General features: G+C 42.7%; 1 protein-coding gene across 2 annotated transcripts in view; it reads left to right on the forward strand.

Annotated features, from left to right (window-relative positions):
* Positions 1-19,829, forward strand: part of LOC101179527 (cytochrome P450 2B6) — an 80,624-nt gene that overhangs the window by 41,292 nt on the left and 19,503 nt on the right. Inside the window, exon 1 of one of the 2 annotated variants that reach the window (XM_030795855.1) lies at positions 15,251-15,424. The exons of the other annotated variant lie outside the window; for it this stretch is intronic. Within the exon in view, the coding sequence (XP_030651715.1) occupies positions 15,254-15,424 (171 nt within the window). The 5' untranslated portion in view covers positions 15,251-15,253. Of the gene's footprint in view, positions 1-15,250; positions 15,425-19,829 lie in introns of those variants that run through there. 2 annotated transcript variants of the gene reach the window in all.

A 19,829-nucleotide genomic window follows, 5' to 3' on the forward strand; every position in this document is an offset into this window, starting at 1 on the left:
GGCCCAACACCACATGGAAGTTTTGAAGGCTTGTGGCTTGCACCCTCTGAAGCAAAGGCCTGAGTTTTACCTTGGCCACCTTTAGCCAAGGCTGGAGTGGCTGGGAGGCAGGGCACCAAGTCCCAAGGCTGCACATAGCAGGGGAGCCCTGGAGACCTTCCCCCATTGTCTTGGTGATTGACATTCTTCTCCTGGTTACTTATGCAAATTTCTGCAGCTGGCTTGAATTTCTCCCCAGGAATTGGGGTTTTCTAGTGCATCTTCAGGCTGCAAGTTTTCCAAACTTTTATGCTCTGCTTCCTCTTGAATGCTTTGCTGCTTAGAAATTTCTTCTGCCAGGTACTCTAAATCATTTCTATCAAGTTCAATGTTCCACTGATCTTTTGGGCAGGGGCAATATGCCACCAGTATCTTGGCATAGCAACAGCGGCCTTTAGTGCAGTTCCCAAGTTCCCCTTCTCCATCTGAAACCACCTCAGCCTGGATGTTATTGTCCATATCACTATCAGCATTTTGGTCAAAGCCATTCAACAAGTCTCTAGGAAGTTCCAAACTTTCCCACATTTTCCTGTTTTCTTCTGAGTCTTCCAAACTGTTCCAACCTCTGCCTGTTACTCAGTTCCAAAGTAGCTTCCACATTTTTGGGTATCTTTATGGCAGTATCCCACTCCCAGTACCAATTTACTGTATTAGTCCATTCTGATGCTGCTAATGAAGACATACTCGAGATTGGGTAATTTATAGAGAAAAGGGTTTATTGGACTCTTTGTTCCACATGGCTGGAGAAGCCTCATAGTCGTAGTGGATGGCGAAAAAGTAGCAAAGTCACGTCTTATACAGTAGGAGGCAAGAGACAGCAGGAGGCAAGAAAGGGAAACTTCCCTTTATAAAACCATCAGATCTCATGAGACTTATTCACTATCACAAGAACAGCATGGGAAAACCCGGTCCCATGAGTCAATCACCTCCCACAGTGTCCCTCCCACAACATGTGGGGATTATGGGAACTACAGTTTGACATGAGATTTGGGTGGAGACACAGCCAAACAATATCACTAGGTGTCCATATTTTCCAAATAAGGAAACTTTAGGCTCCAAGCTGAGCTTGCACTTGCCTGAGCATCTTTAGCACAACAAATGAATGATGAAGATGGGATTAGAGCTCAGGTATGTCTGAATGACTGTAGGGAAAAGAAAGAGAGACCAAAATGGAGTTTCTTATGTCTTCCTTTTCTGTGTAGACACAGTAACAATCTGATCTCTGTTTAATAATAGTGCATGGGTACCTGGCCCCACAGATGATCGTTGCCTGCCCAACCCGAGGAAGAAGGAATGATGATGAATATTTCTATTGGGTATCGTTATCCTCCTATTTGCCTAGGGAGGGCACCAGGATGCTTAATGCCTGCAACCCAAAATTGGTTGGTAGAAGTGCCTACTGTCAGTGCCACCAGTAGATTTACTTATCATATGGTAAGTGGAATGTCACTCAGGCCACAGGTAAATTATTTGCAGGACGCTTCTTATCGAAGATCATTAAAATATAGGCCTAAGGGAAGCCTTGCCCCAAGGAAATTCCCAAAGGATCAAAAGCCCAGAATTTTGACTTTGGGAAGTATGTGTGGCTGACAGTGCAGTGATATTACAAAACAATGAATTTGGAACTATTATAGATTGGGCACCTCAAGGTCAATTCTACCTCAATTGCACAGGACAAACTCAATCGTGTCCCGGTGCACATGTGAGTCCAGCTGTGAACAGTGACTTAACAGAAGGTTTAGATAAAAATAAGTACAAAACGTTAGAGTCTCTCTACCCTTGGGAATGGTGCGAAAAGGGACTCTCATCACCTCGACCAAAATTAGTTAGTCCTGTTACTGGTCCCGAGCACCCAGAACTTTGGAAGCTTACTGTGACCTCGCACCATATTAGAATTTGGTCTGGAAATCAAGCTAAAAGAACAAGAGACCGTAAGCCATCTTATCCTATCAACCTAAATTCCAGTCTGACAATTCCTCTGCAAAGTTCTGTAAAGCCCCTTATATGTAAAAAATAGCCTCACGTTGCATAGAGAAAAAAGAGAAGGAAAAGTAAAAAATAAAAAATAGCGGGGTGGGGGGGGAGGGAGGGGGGGGGGGGGGGGGAGGGGAGGAGACCGCCACTCACTAGCTGGCAAGGAATCCGTCAAAAAAAAAAAAAAAAAAAGAAAAATAGTTATTAACCCAGATTTCCAAACTACTACCTGTGAAAATTGTAGATTGTTTACTTGCATTGATTCAACTTTTAATTGGCAGCACCGTATTCTACTAGTGAGAGCAAGAGAGGGTGTGTGGATCCCTGTGTCCATGGACTGACCGTGGGAGGCTTCGCCATCCCTCCGTATTTTAAGTGAAAGTATTAAAAAAGAGTTCTAAATAGATACAAAAGATTCATTTTTATTTTGATTGTGGTGATTATGGGATTAATCGCAGTCACAGCTACAGCCACTGTGGCAGGAGTTGCATTGCACTCTCCTATTCAGACAGTAAACTTTGTTAACAATTGGCAAAAAAATTCTATGGGATTGTGGAATTCACAATCTGGTATTGATCAAATATTGGCAAATCAAATTAATGTTGTCAGACAAAATCATTTGGATGGGAGATAGGCTCAGAGCTTGGAACGCCATTTTCAGTTACAGTGTGACTGGAATACGTCAGACTTCTATATTGCACCCCAAGCCTATAATAAGTCTGAGCATCACTGGGAAATGGTTGGACGCCAACTACAAGGAAGAGAAGATAGTCTTCCTTTAGACATTTCAAAATTAAAAGAACAAATTTTTGAGGCATCAAAAGCCCATTTAAATTTGGTGCCAGGAACTAAGGCAATCGCAGAAGCTGCTGATGGCCTCACAAATCTTAACCCGGTCACTTGGGTTAAAACCATCGGCAGTTTCACTATTGTAAATTTTGTATTAATCCTTGTGTGCCTGTTCTGTCTGTCGTTAGTCTGCCGGTGTACCCTGGAGCTCTGAAGAGACAGCAACCATTGAGAATGGGCCATGATAACGATGGCAGTTTTGTCAAAAAGAAAAGGGGGAAATGTGGGGAAAAGAAAGAGAGATCAGATTGTTACTGTGTCTGTGTAGAAAAGGAAGACATAAGAAACTCCATTTTGATCTGTACTAAGAAAATTGTTCTGCTTTGAGATGCTGTTAATCTGCAACTTTAGCCCCAACCCTGTGCTCACAGAAACATGTGCTGTATTGAATCAAGGTTTAATGGATTTAGGGCTGTGCAGGATGTGCCTTGTTAACAATATGTTTGCAGGCAGTATGCCTGGTAAAAGTCATTGCCATTCTCCATTCTCTATTATCCAGAGACACAATGCACTGCAGAAAGCTGCAGGGACCTCTGCCCAAGAGAGCCTGGGTATTGTCCAAGGTTTCCCCCTACTGAGACAGCCTGAGATATGGCCTCGTGGGAAAGAAAAGACCTTACATCCCCCAGCCTGACACCTGTGAAGGGTCTGTGCTGAGGAGGAGGAGTGAAAGAGGGAGGCCTCTTTGCAGTTGGGATAAGAGAAAGGTTTCTGTCTCCTGCTCATCCCTGGGAATGGAATGTCTCAGTGTAAAGCCAACCATCCTGCTCATCCCTGGGAATGGAATGTCTCAGTGTAAAGCCAACCATTCATTGTATTCTGAGATAGGAGAAAACTGCCCTGTGGCTGGAGGCGAGATATGCTGGCAGCAATACTGCTCTGTTACTCTTGGCCACACCGAGATGTGTGTGTAAAGTGAAACTTAAATCTGGCCTACGTGCACATCCAGACACAATACCTTTCCTTGAACTTATTCATGATACAGATTCCTTTGCTCACGTTTCCCTGCTGACCATCTCCTGACCATCACCCTGTTGCCCTGCCACACTCCCCTCACCAAGATAGTAAAAATAGTGATCAATAAATACTGAGGGAACGCCGAGACCAGCGCTGGTGCGGGTCCTTGCATGTTAAGCGCTGGTCCCCTGGGCCCACTGTTCTTTCTCTATACTTTGTCTCTGTGTCTTATTTCTTTTCTCAGTCTCTCATCTCCACCTGATGAGAAATACCCACAGGGGTGGAGGGGCAGGCCCCCTTCAACTCACAATATCACTAGGTGTCCATATTTTCCAGATAAGGAAACTTTAGGCTCCAAGCTGAGCTTGCACTTGCCTGAGCATCTTTAGCACAACAAATGAATGACGAAGCTGGGATTTGAACTCAGGTTTGTCTGACTCAAATTAGTCCTTTATTCTGACTTCCCAGAGTGTGCCCCTCAGAGCCTTGGACCTGAGAAATAGTGAGTGCTGTGATGGAAAAGAGAAAGCTGAGAAGCCAAATAGTCCGCACAGCTGCTGTCAGCCCCCTCCCCTCTTGATGTTATTTTAAATGCACATAAACATTCTAAAGACCCTGAGAAGTCCTGCAGGTGAGAAATTGGTTTCCTGTCATTTAACCCAGTTTCTCCCTTGCTGTTTACCTGTGGAATCCCCTTTCTCCAGAACTTATTCTCTTCCTCTGCCTGTCACACTCTCTCCCTTTCTCTCTGCCTCCTACTCTTTACTATCTCTCTCTGTCTCCACATTCTGCTGAGAGAGACATCACAGGGTAGTGATTAAAACAGCAGGCTGTAGAACCAAACTTTCTGGTTTGACAACTGATTCTACCTTTAGCCTGCTGTGTGACCTTGGGAGAGGTCTCAACCCCTCTGTGTTTCACTTTCTCCATCCATAAAATGGGGGTGACAACAATTACTACATCGAAGGGTGACAACTAAGTGAATTACTCTATTGAAAGCATTTCATGCCTCCTTATCAGTGCTCCCCAAGGGTGGAATGAGGACTCAGAGCACCCGGATTAGGCCATACTTGTGTTGCTATAAAGACTGTGCCAGATTGCACACCACAGCAGGAGCCAGGTCCTGGGGTCAGGAAAGTCCATGGTGGCATCTTTCCCAGGTCAGGAAAGTGCGGGTTGTACTTTGTTGGTCCTCTCCTCCTGGGTCAGGGAAGTATGGGGTGCAGCTCCTCCTGGCAGCTTTGACTTTCAGCCTCAGATAATGCATTGCCTGTGTCTAATCCACATGGATGTGGGGTGACTCAGCCACCTCCGTTCCCTGAATCAGCATCTTCAGTGGTGGCAAGTGGTTTGTTTAACTTTGCAAGCAAGATGCAGATTCCCCATTTTAAATGAGAAAAAAAGCGCCAGGCAGAGACAGCAGGTGTGGACACATTCATTCACATGTTGGGTGATTAGGGACTGACCCCTGCCAGGGGCAGGGAGGGGACAGGCTCACAGCAGTGATGGAGACAGACCCAAGCCTAGGGGACATCAATCAAACTGGACCCAGTATCTGTGCTTCTGGACCTCAGATTCTAGAGAAACAGAGACACAGAAGGGGATAGAAGAGGGTGGGGAAGAGGTAGGGGGCAATGGGGAGAGAGGGGGGTTGCATTGATTTAAGATCTTTCTTCTTCTTAAAGAATGTTTAGTTACTGTAAAGTTCCTCTGTGAGCTATCTGCACCCCATGTTTATTGTAGCATACTCACACAGCCAACATATACAATCAACCTAAGTGTCTATCAACAGATGAATGAATGGATAAAGAAAATGTGCTATGCATGCATGTACACACACACACACACACACACACACACACACACACACACACACAAATACTATTTAGCCTTAAGAAAGAAGAAAATCCTGTCCTTTGCAACACCAGGGGTGAACCTGGACCATGTAACATTAAGTGAAATAAGTCAGGCTCAGAAAGGTATGTACTGCATGATCTCACTTTTAAGTGGAGTATAAAAAAGTTTAACTGACAAAAGCAAAGGGTAGAATGGGGGTTACCAGGAGTTGGTGGAGAAGGTGAGGAGATGTTGATCAAAGGATACAAAATGTCAGTTAGGAAGAATAAGTTCAGGAGATCTACTACATAAATGGTGACTATGGTTAATAACAATGTATCGTGTTAACTATACATTAATTGAAAAGCAATTACTTGAAATTTGCTAAATTTGAAAATTGCTAAGAGGTTTATGACTCCCACCTGGGGGTGAAGCAATGCTCCACAGCCACTGAAAGCAATCCTGCTCTCCTCAGGAGACCCCGCTGGGCATCTGCTGAGGACCCGGGCAACAGCCCCTTCTGCCTACCTCAGTCTGTGCCCACACACAATTGAGGGGTCTGAAGACAGGCCCACCTGGCCCAGCTCCATCCCTCTAGTGCCCAAACATGTCATACGGGGGACTAGGGATCACCCTGCTCCATCCACCACCTTTGGCAGCTGAGTATCAAAGTACCAAAGTACTCAGCACCTGAGTACTCCCGGGGAGGAGGTGGGCCCACCCAACCTGCTGCTACCACCATGGCTGGCACCCACCTGCGTGTGGGTGATTGATGTCCCCTAGGCTTGGGTCTGTCTCCATCACTGCTGTGAGCCTGTCCCCCAGCAGACCTGGTGACTGGCCTATCCAGCCCATTATACCACCAACCACATGAGCATGGACCATTTTGGAGCTAGAGGATTATCCTGCCACAGCTACTGCTCATGCCATGTCCACCACACAGGGGCCTGAGGTCCCACCTACCAGCCCAGCCCACCATTCCACTGTCAGAACCTGAGAAAGTCACCCGGAGGCCCAAGAATTGGCCTGCCTAGATGAACTAACACCATCGCCAGTGTATGCTACCCTCAGACCCAAGGACAGGCATACTCAGCATGCTGCTGCCACCCCTTGGCCCACCTAATGTCCCCATCTCAGAACAACTTTACCACGGCTTCCACTAACAACCACACCCTAAGCCAATGAGGAAATCACAGACACTGCTGACACTGTTTACAGAAGAAGAAATTGTCTGGGAACCACACTAATGCATGCACTCAGAATCAAAGTCAAAGTGCCCAACCCCACCAACACCACAGATACATCTTCAGGGAAAATGTCCTCCCCTAGGAAAGCAGATTCAAAAAATTAAAAGAAGCAACCATGATCCCAGATGCACAGATATCGATGTAAAGACACAAGAAATGCAAAAGCAAGAAAACATGACACCCCCAAAGGAACACAATAATTCTCCAGCAAGAGATTCTAAAAAAAATTAATCTAGGCCAGATGCGGTAGCTAACACCTGTAATCCCAGCACTTTGGGAGGCCAAGGCAGGTGGATCACTTGAGGTCAGGAGTTTGAGACCAACCTGCCCAACATGGTGAAACCCCACCTCTACTAAAAATACAAAATTCGCCAGGAGTGTTGGCACTCACCTGTAATCCCAGTTACTTGGGAGGCTGAAGCGTAGGAATTGCTTGAACCTGGGAGGTGGAGGTTGCAGTGAGCTGAGATCGCAGCACTGCACTCCAGCCTAGGCTACAGAGGGAGACTGCATCTCAAAAAAAAAAAAAAGAAGAAAAAGAAGAAGAAGAAATCCATGAAATGCCCTAAAATTCAAAAGAATGATATTTTAAAAGCTCAGTGAAATACAAGAGAAGTAAAAAAAATACAAAAAAGTCAGAAAATTCAGAATATGAATGAGAAATTTACCAAACAGATCACTATCATAAAAAAAAAGAACCAAACAAAAATTCTGGAACTGAAGAATTCATCGAATTAAATACAAAACAAATTCAAAAGTTTCAATGATAGACTAGACAAAAAAAAATTAACAACTGCATAACCTGAAGACAGGTCTTTTGAAATAACTCAGTCAGAAAAAATAAATAAATAAGAAACAATGAACAAAGCATATTTGATATATAAAACACCAAAAAGCAAACAACTATTCAAATTTTCACTATCCCAGAAGGCAAAAAGGAAACAAAAGGGATAGAAAACCTATTTAATGAAATAATAGCTAAATGCTTCTAAAGTCTATCAAGAGATTTAGATATCTAGATATACGTAGTTCAGAGACCCCTAGGTAGTTACAATGCAAAAAGTTCTTCTCCATGGCACATTGTAGTCAGATTGCTTAAAGTCAAAGATTAAGAGCAAATTCTAAAAACAGTGAGAGAAAAGCATTTGGCATCTACAAAGGAGCCCATCAACAGTGGATTTGCCAGCAGAAACCTTACAAGCCAGGAGAAAATGGGATCATATATTCACTGAGCTGAGCTTTCGCTCACTGTCCACCACTGCTGAATGCCGCCTGCAGACGTGCCACTGACTTCCTCCGGATCCAGCATGGTGTCCGCTGATAGAAAAAAACTATCTGCAAGATACTGTACCCAGAAAAGTTATACTTTATAAATGAAAAGGAAATAACGTCTTTCCCAAACAAATAAAAGCTGAGTAAATTTATCATCACTAAACCAGACCTACAAGAAATGCTTAAAGGAATCTTACACATAGAAGCAAAAGGAGGATATCTACCATAGGGAAGCACACAAAATGGAAAACCCATTGGTAGAGAAAACATACAAATGAGGAAGAGAACAGACTCAAATGGAAGCACAACAACAACAAAAAAACCCACCAAACTGTTACAGGAGGGTTTTTGTTCTTAGAGCTCCCAAGATGCTGGTGGGCTGCTCCCAAATGGGGTGGATCACTTCCAAAATGGTGGCAAGCCTTTTGTTCTCTGACCTGGGGTTCTTGGCCTCATAGATTCCAAGGAATGAAACCTTGGGCCATGCGGTGAGAGTTATAGCTCTATTAGAAGCTGTAGGTCATGGAAGAGAACCGTGGAACCCAGCAACTAGTGTTCAGCTCGATTAGAATGAACCCAGGCACTTAGCCATGGAAGAACAGTGGTGAGCCTTTAGCCCGATTGGGAGCAGCAATGGTTGCCTTGCTGGATCAGGAGTGCAGTGGACACCATGCTGGATCTGGAGGTGTGGAAGTCAGTGGCACATCTGCAGGCAGCATTCAGCAGTGGTGGACAGTGAGCAAAAGTTCAGCTCAAGCTGGAACAAACGTGGACCAGAAGAGTGTGCATTGGGAAGATTTAATAGAGTGAAAACAGAACTCCAATACAATGGGAGGGGACCCAAAGGGGGTTGCCCACCCCTGGCTCGAATGCCTGGGGTTTACATCCCAATCATTGTCCCTCCCCCTGTGCTCTCAGATGATAGATGATTTGACTATTTCTTTACCCCCTACTTTTAGCCTAATTGGTATTTTAGTGAGCCCTCTTTACTACCTGATTGGTCAGGTGTGAGCTGAGTTACAAGACCTTTGTTTAAAGGTGGGTGCAGTCACCTTCCCCAGCTAGGCTTAGGAACTCTTAGTTGGCCTAGGAAATCCAGCTAGTCCTGTCTCTCAGTACCCCCTCTCAACAGGAAAACCCAAGTGCTGTTGAGGAGGTTGGCCAACAACTGCACTAACTTCTTTCTGCTGAATGGGGGCATAATAGGGGTCATGCAGTTGAGATTTCCTCAGGAGGAGTATCTAGTGACTGCCTGTCCTAGGACCCCATGGATAACAGATCTGGAAATCCAGCTAGTCCTGTCTCTCAAAACTACAATGATAAACAATAAGAGAAAAAGAAAGGAAGAAAGGATATACATACATAAAGAAGTCAACTAATAATATGACAGGATTAAGCTCTCACATATCAATAATAACCTTGAATTAAATGGATTAAACTTTCCACTTAAAAGAAAGAGACTGGCTGAATGGATTTAAAAAGCATGCCCCAGCTATATGCTGCCTCCAAGAAACACATCTCACCAGGAAAGACATATATGTGAAAGTGAAAGTAAAGAAAGTAAAGAAATGAGAAAAGATATTCCATGCAAATGAAAACCAAAAGTGAGCAGGAATAGCTATGCTTATAAAGGAAACAGACTTTAAGTCAAAAACTGTAAAAAGAGACAAAGAAGGTCATTACATAATGATAAAAGGATCAATCCAGCAAGAGGTTATAACAATTCTAAACATATACGCACCCAACACTGAAGCACACAGATATACAAAGCAAATATTATTAGATCTGAAGGGAGAGATAAGCTCCAACACAATAATAGTTGGGGACTTCAACATCCCACTCTCAACATTAGACAGATCATCTAGACAGAGTATCAACAATAAAACATGGGATTTATTGCACCATAGAACAAATGAACCTAACAGACATTTACAGAACATTTTACCCAACAGCTACAGAATACACATTCTTCTCATAAGCACATGAAACATTCTCCAGGACAGATCATATGTTAGACCACAAAACAAGTCTCAACACATTTTTGACATCAAAATCATATCGAGTATCCTATTAGACCATAATAGATTAAAACTAGAAGCAATAACAACAGAAACTTTGGAAACTGTAAAAATACACGGAAATTAAACAACATTCTCCTGAGTGACAACTGGGTCACAGAAGAAATTAAGAAGAAAATAAAAAAATGTATTGAAATGAATGAAAATGGAAACAAAATATAGGCAAACTTATGGGATACAGCAAAAGAAGTGATAAGAGGGAAGCTTATAGTAATGAATGCCTACATCAAAAAAGTAGAAAGATTTCAAATAAACAATCTCATCATGCACCTCAAGGAACTAGAAAAGCAAGAACAAACCAAACTCAAAATTAGTAGAATGAAAGAATAAACATCAGAGCAGAACTAAATGAAATAGAGAATGAAAAAAAAATTACAAAGGATCAATGAAATGAAAAGTGTTTTTTGAAAAAGATATAAATCAACCATGAGCTAGACTAGCCAAGAATGAAAAGAGAGAAGACTCAAATAATTAAATTCAGAAATAAAAAAGAGACATTGCAACTGATACCATAAATATAAAAGATCATCAGAGGCTATTATGAACAATTATCAAATCAATGATATTAGCTTCCACTTAAAAAAAGAAGAAGGAAAATAAACCCCAAGGTGATAAAAGAAACAAATTTTAAAAATAACAGAAGAAATCAATGAAATATAAAACAGAGAAACAACAGGGAAAATCAGTGAAACCAGAAACTTATGCTTTATGAAGATTAACAAAATCGATAAAGAAAAAATAGAAAATACATAATTTACCAATATCAGGAAAAAGAGTTGAAATCATTATAGATTCTATAAATATTTAAATAATAATAAGGAAATATTATGAAAACTGTGGCAAAAAATTTGGCAACTTAGATGATTTGGATAAATTCCTCAGAAGACACAAACCACAAAAACTCACTAAGGGAGAAATAGAAAACCTGAACAGCCCTATAGTTATTTTAAAAATTGAATGTGTAGTTAAAAACTTTTCTATAAAGAAAACTCTAGGCCCATATGACTTCACTAGTGAGTTCTATCAAACATTTATGAAAGAAGCATTTTCTAGCCCATACAAACTCAAAAAATTAACAGGACATGATATTTTCCATCTCATTCTCTGAAGCAAATGTCACACTGATCACAAAACCAGGAAAAGACATTATAAAAAAGAAAACTACAGACCAATACCCTCATGAACAAAGATTTAAAAATACTAAACAAAATTTTGGCAAATTAAATCTCAGAATATAAAACAAGTGTACTACATTATGGGATAAACACAATGGAAGTGGGTTTAACCAGGGATGCAAGGTTGGTTTAATGTTTGATAATCAATTAAGGGAGCTCAGCATATCAACAAGCATATATATATTCATTATAACACAGACATGAAAAACATTTGATAGAAATCCAACATCCATTCCTGATTAAAAATTATCAGCAAGCTAGAAATAAACAGAATTTCTTACCTTGACTAAAGCCATCTACAAAAAAATCTGCAGCCAGCATCATACTTAAAGGTGAAAGACTTAATGCTTTCCCTCTAAGATTGGGAGCAAGTAAAGAATGGCGGTTCTTACCACTCTGATTCCAAATTGCACTGGAGGTTCTACCTATTATACCATGTTGTGGGAAGTCAGGAACCCTGAACGGAGGGACTGGCTAAAGCCATGGCAGAAGAACATAAGTTGTGAAGATTTCATGGACATTTATTAGTTCCCCAAATTAATACTTTTATAATTTCTTATGCCTGTCTTTACTGCAATCTCTGAACATAAATTGTGAAGATTTCATGGACACTTATCACTTCCCCAATCAATACCCTTGTGATTTCCTATGCCTGTCTTTACTTTAATCTCTTAATCTTATCATCTTCGTAAGCTGAGGAGGATGTATGTCGCCTCAGGACCCTGTGATGATTGCGTTAACTGCACAAATTGTTTGTAGAGCATGTGTGTTTGAACAATATGAAATCTGGGCACCTTGAAAAAAGAACAGGATAACAGCAATTTTCAGGGAATAAGAGAGATAACCTTAAACTCTGACTGCCAGTGAGCTGGGCAGAACCGAGCCATATTTCTCTTCTTTCAAAAGCACATGGGAGAAATATCTCTGGATTCTTTTTCTCAGCAAGGAACATCCCTGAGAAAGAGAATGCGTCCCTGAGGGTAGGCCTCTGAAATGGCAACTTCGGGGGGTGGCCGTCTTTTATGGTCAAAGCTGTAGGGATGAAATAAGCCCCAGTCTCCCATTGCACTCCCAGGCTTATTAGGATGAGGAAATTCCCATCTAATAAATTTTGGTCAGACCGGTTGTCTGCTCTCAAACCCTGTCTCCCGATAAGATGTTATCAATGACAATGTGTGCCCGAAACTTCATTGCAATTTTAATTTTGTCCCGGTCCTGTGGTCCTGTGATCTCACCCTGCCTCCATTTGCCTTGTGATATCTTATTACCTTGTGAAGCATGTGATCTCTGTGACCCACACCCTGTTCGTACACTCCCTCCCCTTTTGAAAATCACTAATGAAAACTTTCTGGTTTGATGACTCAGGGGGCATCATGGAACCTGCCGATATGTGATGTCTCCCCCGGACACCCAGGTTTAAAATTTCTGTCTCCCTTTATTTCTCAGACTGGCCGACACTTAGGGAGAATAGAAAAGAACCTACGTGGAATATTGGGAGTGAATTTTGCCCGATATCTGGCTGAATTTCCCCCGATAATGCCACTCTCTATGTCCATGTGTACACATTGTTTGGCACCCACTTATGAATGAGAACATGTAATACTGACTTTCTGTGCCTGGCTTGTTTCACTTAAGATAATCACCTCCAGTTGTATCCATGTTGCTATAAAAGACATGATTTTATTCCTTTTTATGGCTAAATAGTATTCAATGGTGTATATATACCACGTTTTATTTAACCATTCATCTGTTGATTCCCTATCTTTGCTATTGTAAATAGTATTTGGACCACATTTCAAGTACTTAATTACTGGCCACATGCAGCAAGTGACTATCATATTGGACAATGTAGCCCTAACCCACTGTATGACCTTGGGTAAGACTTGCAAACTGTCACTGCTTCAATCTCTCCATCTATAAAATGGGGATGGCAACAATACCTCCCTAAGAGGGTAAAGACTGAGTTACTGTGTGTAAAGCACTTCATGCCTCCCCATCGGTGCTTCACCTTGGGGCTCGAATGAGCACCCAATCTTAGTGTCAGATGACACAGCACAGCAGGACCCAGGTCCTTGGGTCAGAAAAGTCCATACTGGCATCTCTCCAGGGTCAGGAAAGTACAGTTTCCACCTCTTAAAAATAGGACTGTTTGTCTGCTCCTCCTGGGTCAAAGTAACTTCGGGTTCAGTGTCCTGGATCCAGCAAAGGGTTTGCTTAACATTGCAAGAAAGATGTTGCCTCATGGTCAAAATCAGGCGTAGGATGAGACAGGCAGACACGCACACATTCACACCCACATTTTGCAAAGATGGACTGACCCTGTCAGAGGCTGTGTGGGTGAAGGCTCACAGTGAAGATAGAGACATACGGGAGTCCAGTAGACATCAATCAAACTGGACCCAGTTTCCACACACCTGGAGCTCAAGAGTCTCCAGGGGGAAAACAGAGACACAAAGTTAGACAGAGATAGAGCCAGAGAAATTTCCTGCACCGTGAAGATAGTCAGAGGCAGGGAAGAAACTCCTCAGCACTAGTTAGAGTGATCAGAAACCAAGAGGACCTGATCACTGTACCTGCCAGGTCTCAGTTTCTGTCTCCTTCCAACTGACCACCTCTTCCTCTGAGACTCACCAGTTCTGCATCTCTTGCTCCTCCTTCTGTTTCTCCAATCACTTCCACCTGCGGCTGTCACAGAAGGGTGGATGAAGGAGGGGACACTGGAGATAGACTCTGAGCATCTGCAGGCTTCCAAAGAGAGGGGCTAGTAGATCCACCAACGCACAAGCACAAATACACCAGCACACACAGATACACACAATTGGTTCATATATTGCTAGGTTACAGTTTGCAATGCTACAAAGGCAGTAGGCCAAATTTGATTGAATTGAATACTTCCTTATTTTCATCAGCTTCTCCTTTATTTATTTATTTTTTTTTCGAGATGGAGTATTGCTCTGTCACCCAGGCTAGTGTGCAGTGGTGTAATCTTGGCTCACTACAGCCTCCACCTCCCAGGTTCAAGTGATTCTCTTGCCTCAGCCTCCCGAGTAGCTGGGATTAAAGGTGCCCACCACCACGCCCGGCTAATTTTTGTATTTTTAGTAGAGATGGGGTTTTGCCATGTTGGCCAGGATGGTCTCAAACTCCTGACCTCAAGTGATCTGCCCACCTCAGCTTCCCAACGTGCTGGAATTACAGTCGTGAGCCACCGCACCCAGCCAGCCTCTCAGTTTTGAACATGCACTACCACCATCTCCACAATACACAAATGTAAATGTACTTTCATATATAAAACTGCATAAATACAAGGAAGCTCACACACATGCAAGGATACACACATAAGCACCCCCAGATTCAACCACAGAAATATACACCAGCACATTTGCGTAAATTCAAACACCCCTTTACATATAAAAGTCATAGAAGCACATACACGGATGCAAGCAGGCATGGACAGATGCATGCAAGCACAGACAAACAGACAAAGCTAAGTAAAAAAGTGCAAGCTCACCTATGCTTACAAAAACAGACACACACATACCCACACACCCACACATTCACTTGCTCATGTGGACTTTGATATCTCTACCACTGTATCCCTGCCAATATCTACAGAGTGGGTAAAGGGATAGGCATCAGGTCACTGGGTTACCCAAGCAGGAAGTCTGGGTTCCCTAACAACTTTTTCTAAGCTAATGCTCCTGGACAATGATGAAAAAAGGAGGTGGGGAATGGATGAAATTTCATAACTGGGTGGAGAGGCAGGGTCAGGATAAAAGGCCCAGTTGGAGGCTGCAGTGGGGTGCAGGGCAGTCAGACTGGAACCATGGAACTCAGCGTCCTCCTCTTACTTGCACTGCTCACAGGCCTCTTGCTGCTCCTGGTTCAGCGCCACCCTAACACCCATGGCCACCTCCCACCAGGGCCCCGTCCTCTGCCCCTTTTGGGGAACCTTCTACAGATGGATAGAAAAGGCCTACTCAAATCCTTTCTGAGGGTAAGACACAGATGAATGGGGTCTGAGAGTGGGCTGCTTCTTGCCTTGGTACTTGGGGATCCTTCACCAAACAGAATGAGGCAGACTTCCAGAGTCGGGGTGGCACGGGGATGGTTGGTGAGTACGGAGCACAGTGAAGCATGATGGGTGGTAGTATTAGGAGAAAAACATCAAATTAAATTTAGCAGAGTTTATTTGAGCAAAGAAGTGACTCATGAATTGGACAGCTCCCTAAACCAGGAAAGACACCACACGGCAGTATGGTCAAGTGGTATTTACAGGCAGAAAAAGGAGGTGACATACAGAAACAGCCTGGTTGGCCACAGATCACAGCTTGCCTTACTTGGTCACAATCTGAGCAGTTTGCAGCCTGTGTGGACTGAAAGCCCAGCTGCTCTGATTAGCCAACACTTGGCTACTTGTCACAAGAATATATTCATTTGGGCCAGGCGCAGTGGCTCATGCCTGTAATCCCAGCACTTTTGGAGGCCGAGGTGGTGGATCACCTGAGGTCAGGAGTTTGAGACCACCCTGGCCAACATGGTGAAACCTTGTCTCTACTAAAATTACAAAAATTAGCTGGGCATAGTGGTGCGTGCCTGTAATCTCAGCTACCCAGGAGGCTGAGGAAGGAGAATCACTTGAATCCAGGAGGCGGAGGTTGCAGTGAGCCAAGATCTTTCCACTGCACTCCTGCCTGGGTGACAGAGCTAGACTCCTTCTCAAAAAAAAAAAAAAAAGAATATACTCCCAAGTTAGGTTGCAGTTCACTCTATGCAGAGAGAGCTTTAGGTCAAATTTAATTTAATTAGACAATTCTCCCCTTGGGCATCAACATTACTTCTGTCACCATCGTAATGGACTTGTCTGCTCTCAGTATGGAATTCACAACGGACAGCGTCAAAGTAGTTGAGTGATTCTTTATGTTTTCTTCATGTTTTTGTTGTTCCCACTGTAATGAGACCATTGGATGTACAAAGAATGGCTGCATATGAGCATTTAAGACTCCTTTTTTTTTCTGAGACAGGGCCTCACTCTGTCAGCCAGGCTGAAGTGCTGTGGCATGATCACGTCTCACTGCAGCCTTGACCTCCCAAGGCTCAGGTGATCCTCCTTCCTCAACCCCCCAAGTAGCTGGAACTATAGGTCCATGCCACCATGCCCAGCCAATTTTTGTATTTTTTGCAGAGACAGGGTTTTGCCATGTTGCCCAGACTGGTCTCAAACTCCTGGGCTCAAGCAATCCACCTGCCTCGGCCTCCCAAAGTGCTAGGATTACACGTGTGAGCCACCTCACCCGGCCAAGACTCTTGAGAAAATACAACACATCAGGGAGACTGTTATGATGGCTCTCAGGAGGGTGATACAAAGAAAATGAAGTCACTGGGCCTGTAATAAACTGTGAGGAATGTGGACTTGGGGGTATAGATAAGGTCCACTGTCCACAGAGAGAAGAAAGGCTGTTAATAGTCTCTTTTAACTTGAGTGTGTCCATGAACCAAACTATCAAAATAGAATAATTCAAAGGTCAGACAATAAAGATAGTTCAATAGTATTAGAGTCCAATTGGTCATAGATTGTGTTCAGGGCATGATGGTGATTAAGGACCAGAGCTTGCTATAAAATAACTTGATTTATAGAGGCATTCATTTGTAGTTGGCCTGGTAACACATATCATAGTATCCTGGAGACCCACTGGAAGAAACATTAAGAGTAGAAAAGCTTGGGGTAGCCAGGCTTGCTGTGTTAGTCCATTCTCACACTGTTATAAAGACATACCTGAGACTGGGTAATTTATAAAGAAAAGGGATGTAACTGACTCACAGTTCCACTGGGGAGGCCCCAGGAAAATACAATTCATGGCAAAAGGTGAATGAGAAGCAGGAAACTCACAATCATGGTGGAAGGTGAAGGAGAAGCAAGTACCTTATTCACAAGGTGGCAGGAAAAAGAGAAAGAGCCAAGGGGGAAGATCCTCTTATAAAACCATCCGATCTTGTGAGAACTCACTCACTATCACAAGAACAGCATGGGGGAAACCGCCCCCAGGATCCAGTTACCTCCTACTAGGTCCTTCCCTCCACACCTGGGGATTACAATTCAAGATGAGATTTGGGTGAGGACACAAAACCAAACCATATCACTTACCATCACCATTCAGGATGCTTGCAAACCAACTGTTAGCTGCACCTGTAAACACATATCTGTTTCTTTCCCCTGAGAAATGTCCTTAGTGTATTTGGTGACAGTGTCTAGAGAAACAGCATGTCAGCCACATTTTAAATTATCTGTACTAGTGAATTCACTGGAAAGATAAGAGCAATATTTGGTTTTCTTCAGCACCATACACAAGCCTCCAAGATGGGCATAGAGGAGATCTAAAATTGTGTGATGTTCCATTAAGCGTTTTTGTTGCCACAAATATTCTCATCTCCTTTTTGGAGAGTGGCTTCTACCCATCAGAACTCCTTGGAGGTTCAATTGGCTACAAAATTCAAGATGTCCCTTAATGTATAAATTAGCCTCAGATTCCATACAACTGTCACCCAAATACCACCAAGAGTGAGCACCCAGGAACCCAATTGGAACCTTTTCTGAACAGAAACCAACTTATCTTCATCAATTTTGAGGTTGATAGTAATTTCAGTTATTGACTGTTTTGGCTTTTAACTATGGGAGGTATTAGGAGACTCTCAGGAAAACAGTTTGGAAAGCAGCAGTGAGCTAGGCCACATAGCAACTTCTGGACCAGTGAGGAGAAAGAACAGAATAAGCAAACCTCAGGATACTCAAGGTAGGCAATCGTGGGGTTGGAAAAGAGGGTCACCTACTGGCATTAGAGCAGAGATCAGTTAGATTTGTTTACACGTAAGTCTGCATAGCTCCTGAACAAGGTGAGAAACTTACTTTTTTGTGGCCTTTTTCTAGCATGCTGTGAAGGTGCATAACCACATTTAGTTGGAAAGAGACTTTACTGTATTTACTTATTTATTTATTTTTTATAGAGTTGGGGTCGTGCTATGTTGACCAGGCTGATCTTGAACTCTTGTCCTCAAGCAATCTTCCCATCTCAATCTCCCAAAATGCTGGGATTACAAGCACAAGCCACCATGCCTGGCCACTTTACCATATTTAATCCAGTAACATTACACACGCAATTACCCATACCCACATAGGTAGTCGCCAGGTCTTGCATACGGGATGCCTGGAAGCAAAATATGCCTTTTGCAGCCATCATTCAGATACATTTTCTATATTTAGTAGTGATTATGTTATTAGCTAGTTAATAGTATGTTATTACATACTGTTATTATATTATATTAACTAACTAATAACACAATCATTACCAAATATTTCTAGTGAGTGCAAAAAAGCAAGTGGCCGTGATGCCTAGAATATCAAGATCCAGCTTTCCACTCCTCCTTTGGGGTTTCTGGGTGATTCTCATTGGGAACATGAAGATGCATTGGCATCAGTGAAATTATTTCCTGATTTTGGGGCATTGGCTCACAAACTCAACAACTGCTTGTTTTTTTTTGTTTTGTTTGTTTGTTTGTTTTGCTAGAGTATAAGCCTTTGCTAAAGCTATTCACAGATTATAGTCCTATGGATTTTCTTGTAAGGAAAGGGAAAGGGTTAGGACAGCAAGAAATAGGGAAGAAAGGATAAAAGATAACACTTTCACGATGGAAGAGAAATCTTGATCCACAACCTTGGAAAAGCTGTCCACATATATGATGCCAACAGCTTCTGGGGAAAAACCTCCCTGGTCAGCTTTGCCTTAAGGTCTCCAACAGACATACAGTTCTAGGAGTCTAGAAGGGTCCTTTCCAATGGAGAGATGTGGATCCAAGATCCAAGACCTTGACATTTTGCTACAGAGAAGAACTTGGCATTGTCCTTTCCAATGGAGTACAAGGACAGTCTTAGAAGAACTTGGTATGGTCCCTTCCAGTGGAGTTCAAGGACAGTTTCTCTGGTGTCATTTCCAAAGGGCCCAACCTCTAAATTCTAGATCATGAAAGGTCTGGTTGTCATCAACTGATGTGTCATCAATGACTCATTTTACCTGGTGAAAACATGGTTTGGCATAAAGTATTATAGCCTTGCATTATTGAGTCATATCAGAGTTTATAAGACTGGGAGATACATGAGATTGTATTATTAGAGGCATAGGCCTTCTATTACTATTTTACAAGAGAACTATCTATGTCTTTCCAGTAGGAGTGGATCTGATTGCCATCAATCACTAACACCTTAGACCAAGGGACTCCAATCAATTCAGCATGCTTTGCCTAATGATATTTGTTTGTAATACTGTTGCAGGACAATCAAAGACTGGAGAGACTGAAAAAGGTTCAGGAGAGTTTATTAAATTAAGATGATCACCGGTTCAGCCAGACAT

The sequence above is a fragment of the Nomascus leucogenys genome, chromosome 17 (assembly GCF_006542625.1).
Source record: "Nomascus leucogenys isolate Asia chromosome 17, Asia_NLE_v1, whole genome shotgun sequence".
In the NCBI taxonomy this organism is placed as follows: domain Eukaryota; kingdom Metazoa; phylum Chordata; class Mammalia; order Primates; family Hylobatidae; genus Nomascus; species Nomascus leucogenys.